Source organism: Sprattus sprattus, assembly GCF_963457725.1.
Source record: "Sprattus sprattus genome assembly, chromosome: 2".
In the NCBI taxonomy this organism is placed as follows: domain Eukaryota; kingdom Metazoa; phylum Chordata; class Actinopteri; order Clupeiformes; family Clupeidae; genus Sprattus; species Sprattus sprattus.
Genome location: NC_137921.1, coordinates 48,967,696 through 48,972,757, shown reverse-complemented (window position 1 = coordinate 48,972,757; position 5,062 = coordinate 48,967,696). Strand labels below are relative to the sequence as shown.

General features: G+C 43.8%; 1 protein-coding gene across 1 annotated transcript; it reads right to left on the bottom strand.

Annotated features, from left to right (window-relative positions):
• Positions 1-205: 205 nt before the first annotated feature.
• On the bottom strand, positions 206-2,073 carry pdcb (phosducin b; the record flags this gene model as incomplete). Its single annotated transcript, XM_080833560.1, has 3 exons — positions 206-730; positions 1,063-1,211; positions 2,037-2,073. 3 exons carry the CDS (start codon positions 2,071-2,073, stop codon positions 206-208), a joined length of 711 nt encoding a protein of 236 aa, XP_080689686.1.
• Between the last annotated feature and the right edge of the window lie 2,989 nt (positions 2,074-5,062).

The window sequence follows — 5,062 nt, the reverse complement described above, 5'->3', positions numbered from 1 at the left end:
AATCAAATTTGGGGATGCAAATATTTGTATCTATACTCTTAAAGATAAGAACAATACAATTATCTTCTTTCACCTTTACCAATTACCTTTTCCCCAAAGGACTAGTACTGGTTGATAATAGTGCAAAAGTAAGGGCTATTAGTTAAGTAAGGATGGTGTGACTCTCCGTATCTCCTCCTCTCCACTTCTCCCCTCCTTTATTCCTTCACTCCACATCAGCCTCGGCTTCCTCGGTGTCTGCGGTCGGCACCTCCTTCTCGGGCAGCAGTCCGTACTCGTTGAGGAAGGCCTCAACGTCGGTGGCGAAGAACTCCTCGTTGAAGTTCTGCGTGATGGCCAGGAAATTGCCCAGCAGCTCGCCGGCCTTGTAGACCAGCAGGGCGGGCAGCACCTCGTCAGAGAATCGCTCACCGGCGCCTGATGCCTCCACGCTGATGCGGCAGAACTTGACGGTGGGGTACTCTCCCGCCAGGCAATCCAGGCAGCTGTTGAGGGCATCACAGCCCTTGATGCCTTCCTTGTGGATGTGCACCACCACCACCGTGTTGCGATGCTCCTTCTCTATCACCTCCAGGAAGGCCTCGCCGTCGGCAAGGTCGTGCACGCCCTCGAAGCGCGGCCCGAAGCTCAAACGCTCGTGCATGTCCTGCATGCAGTGCTTGCGGTAGCGCTTCAGGCACTGGTCGTCCGCCATGTCCTCCTTGATTAGCTCATACTCCTGCACGCTCATCTGCAGATTGGTTGGAAGAGGAAGGGAGAGAAACGTGGATTGAATGATATAAACAGAAAAACAGAGGGACACAGAGGATGTTAACACAAGATCTCATAGTTTCTGATGCTGTCCTGACTGTGTGCCAGTTTGTATTTTAGTGACAAGGAGTTTCCTCAACACTCAGCTGCCGCAACTGAGAATACAGATACAGTCTTCAAATGGGAACAATGATGTCATGTCAACACCTATAATAGATCACTGAATATCCTAGTAACACCATTACAAACTAGCATCTAATACTAAGTGCTGTGGTGTAATGCTAACTGACATGATGATGGGTGTGTGCCCACCTTGCGGTTTAGGCTTCCCCGTGCCTCCTCTTTGGGTTTGTGTGGTGAGCTCATCTGCCTCAGTAGCTCCCTCTTCTGGGGGGGCAGGGACTCCTGGTCCATGCTCTCCAGCTTGAACCTCCTCCAGTCATTGATTACCCCCTTGGGTCCTGCACATGGACACACAGACAGACCAGGTTATCTGTGGCGCCGACGAACACAGTGTTGTGAAAACTGTTTAAAAAAAATCAAAAACTATCTCAGGCCTAATGCACTGATCATTTTGAAGCGACTTGTAGTTTGCCTCACATTGTGAATAAATTAGTTTTTTAAAACACAGACAAAAACAGTGATTTAAGAAACTCTGGGTTCCTAACAGAAATGGCTTGTTCAGTAAACTGTTCTTTAAAGTCTCTTTAAACTGAAAACATACGTGGTTCGAATTGAATCAGTAAATACATAAATGAAACACAACTGAAACCCTATTTACAGGGTGCTGATGTTACATAAGATGGCACATGGCTCTACTCTGTCTCTTCTTGTCTTAACATTGCCATATTGCTAACATTTATTTGGAAACTCCAGTGGATGGAATACATTTGACCACCCCTGGCAAGCAGCAAGTCCTTTCACAAGGAAACGTCCTCAAGCTATTTATCCTATGAGTGCCTGATGAGGGGATCCAATCAATGGATTAAGCCATTGTCCTTGAGTCAAGACCATTTGCAAACCCTGTTTTTGGCAATCGAGCTGAGATTATGCACGGCACCGTACCAAGCCATTAACCTTTCACAAGGTAAGCTCCCTACAATATTCATGGGGGACACTGCTTAGGTATACAGTAGCCTACATGTATACAAATCAAGGCAGTGTTTCTTGTAATAGCATGCATGCATGGGCCATGCTGTTTTCCAGATCTGGTCTGGTCTAGTATAAATAGCACCCATGGAGTACTTCAAATTGACAACACATCCGTTGGCTTAAACAGTCCTCACCTGTGTGGACGACGGTCTCCTCGATCTCGTCGGACATGTTGTCTGGGGATTATTTACCTGAGAAGACATGAGCATTAGAATCAGAGGTTAGCTGAGTACACTTGAGCATATTATCAGTAGAGTGGATTGGTAGAACTGAAGACCTGCAGGTGATACAACCCAAAGTTATCAGGAAGTTTTAAGATTTGAAAGTTTTTGTGGTTAGTGGTTTGGTCACACTACCTGCTTTCAGATCCTCCCTCCACAAACCCTTTACGAGTGTCTGTGGCTCAGTGGTGGCTCACCTCTAGTAAATAGCTACTATGCAAATGTTCACTTAAAACAACCGATGTGCCAAACATGTTTCTTACCTTCAAACACACACATAACACACATTACAACCAACCAGACTACAATTTTTGCTCCGTTACCCCGTGGGTGAATCGTGTATGTTAACGAGGCCTCCATATGGTTTAGGGCAGCCGTGTCTGCTAATGCATACATGCCTATGAAGGCAGTTAGCAGGACGCAACTACAATAAATCCAAATATTTTGAAGAAAATTTGTGTTGATTTAGTAGGGTCATTCACTGTATTTCTTCTGCTTTTATCAATGATCTAGCTTAGATAATATAACTAAGGGGTTTCCTCTGTATACATTTAATACAAGTACAATAATACTTTTTGTGTTCCCCTCAGAAATTGTTCTTGAGAAATATTTTTTGTTAAAAAAAAAAGTATTTTTTTGTATACACACGACTGCTAGCTGTGTCTATCATTTTTTTTTATTCAGTGTATCTTCATTGAGATTTTCAAACACAAATACAGTAGACACAATGACATGGTGTCTATCATTTAACACTGAAGAGCACTGCAGAATTACATTAAATACACAGGTTATCACATTCAAACTCATGCACCACAACACATTGCATCATTTACACGGCCACTCCTTGTTCCAGACAAAACACATTACATAATTATGGGTGATTCATGCCGTAGCTCACAGGGGGAGGGCTTTAGAAAGTGTTTGGGACATGGGATTGGCCAGTGACGTCATCGCTCAGGATGAGGTGGATTTGCCATGGACCTCAGCGGATTAGGCCCTGAGCGGATTAGCTGACTTTATTAGCACAGGTGACAGGATTGCACGACAGGAGCTGGTTGTGTAAGCAGTGATACCATCTTTGCCAGAAATGGAAAGTGGAGAACAAAAAGCAAGGCTGTCCTGTGTCATGGCATTATTCTTAACTTAACAATAAAATGACACAACCCTAAGAATAAGTAGAAACATGCCCACATGTCCATATTCATTCTTTTTCTGGAATCATACAGCAGCCCTTAACATGTAGTGATGGCCCTAAACTTTTTAAATTTCATTTTGATCTATATGTGGTAGCCAAATAGTCAGTTTCATAGTGTTAACCACTGTGACCAAAACTCTCATCAAATACTTTAGAGGTGAAGTAATATGTTTTCTGTGGACATTTCTTATAGGCTATGTGCAAACCGCATTGGTTGCACTCTGGTTCGCCTTTTCTGCATCTTCAAAGCTGTTTGGTAAATGATCACCATGTCAAGAGTAAAGCCCAATTTATGGTTTTCCGTTTACAGAGACACAGAGAGCCCTCTCGGTCGTGGCAAACCCTCTCCGAGCAACTCTCAGTGGCCTGACGTGCACTTCCTAAATTTTTTAACTATCCGTCTCCGTAATTCCGTCAATACATCGCTGTTAACCTTGTGGGTAGAAGTATGCCAACATTAGATGGCTGGCTAAGACACCTCGCAATTCCCCTTAGACATATTTTTTAGTTACAATTACAGGGTTTTTACATTGCACTATTTCTCTGTAACCTTAAAAAATCTAAGCAAAAAACTACAACTTTTATGTACAAATGCGACCATCCACAGCGTTTGGTCCGCCATTTTTTTTTTGTATTGCCTTGCAACACCCACAAGCATCAGATAACCATAAATGAAAGCGAGTCCGTAAAGGCAACTGCGTGACCACGGAGTAATGGAGTCGTAGAAGTATATTTCGACCTTAAAAGATTACTGTAGTGCAGGATTACCATCTTTGATGCTGGCTGAGTGTTTTGTGCCTTAGTTTAATTGCCAACAAACTCTTTTTAGCTTACATTAAATGCTACTCAATGGGGTATCAGCGGTTTTCTTAATCTCTCTATATCTTTTCTTCTGTTTGGAAACAGAAGGCCGAACAGCTGGCCAGGGGTGTGCGTCACCCAGGACAAAACATGGACCATGTTAAAGACTGATCGTTCCAACCATTTGTTTAACTGATTGTGTGAAAGTGCTTTGTAACACAACACAATACAAAAAAACATTCTGTATACCCTTTTCTAGTACCACTGGTGAGATCTCATGGGCTAATCAAGTTGATTTACCTGACTACGCAGTGTACTTCCTCATCCGTTATTGCATGTGTTATTGTCAAGCACATCCAGACACTCTTATCCCTCTGAAGTAGTATTTGCTCTGGGGTACATCCATCGCTACTGATTGGCTTCCCTACTCTGTGCTCCTGGTGGCGTGTGAGCATGGAGATGTAGACTCATCAATCTCCCCCTCCTGTCACTGTTTTAGGTGCGCTAATGAGTTTAGCCCCGCGAGGCCCAGAGCTTTCCAGGTGGTCACTGGCAGCATTTTACAAATATTTCCCCTTTTTTTTATGGGGGTAAACCGTGTTTGGCTTGCTTCGACACGTTAAAGATTGATGGAGGGCTGAAGGCACACTTTTTCGCTTTGCTCGACCTCCCAGTGAATAAAGAGAAGGTTCCCGAAGCAGGTGTTTAGGCCTTCTTGAAAAGGATGATTGATGTCAAGGTTTTCTGATTGTTTGTGACCAGTCAGTGACTCAGCTGTGAAGGTGAGTTTTCTAACATGTGTCTCCTCTGAGCTAAAGTTTTCAGTGTTGCATGAAATCTGCCACGATGCGTAGGAAGAACCTTTGTCCCCTAGTGTGTTATGGAAGGGCATGATGCACAGAGGAAGCAAAAGAGTGTCTGTGTGTGTCTGCGTCAGACATTG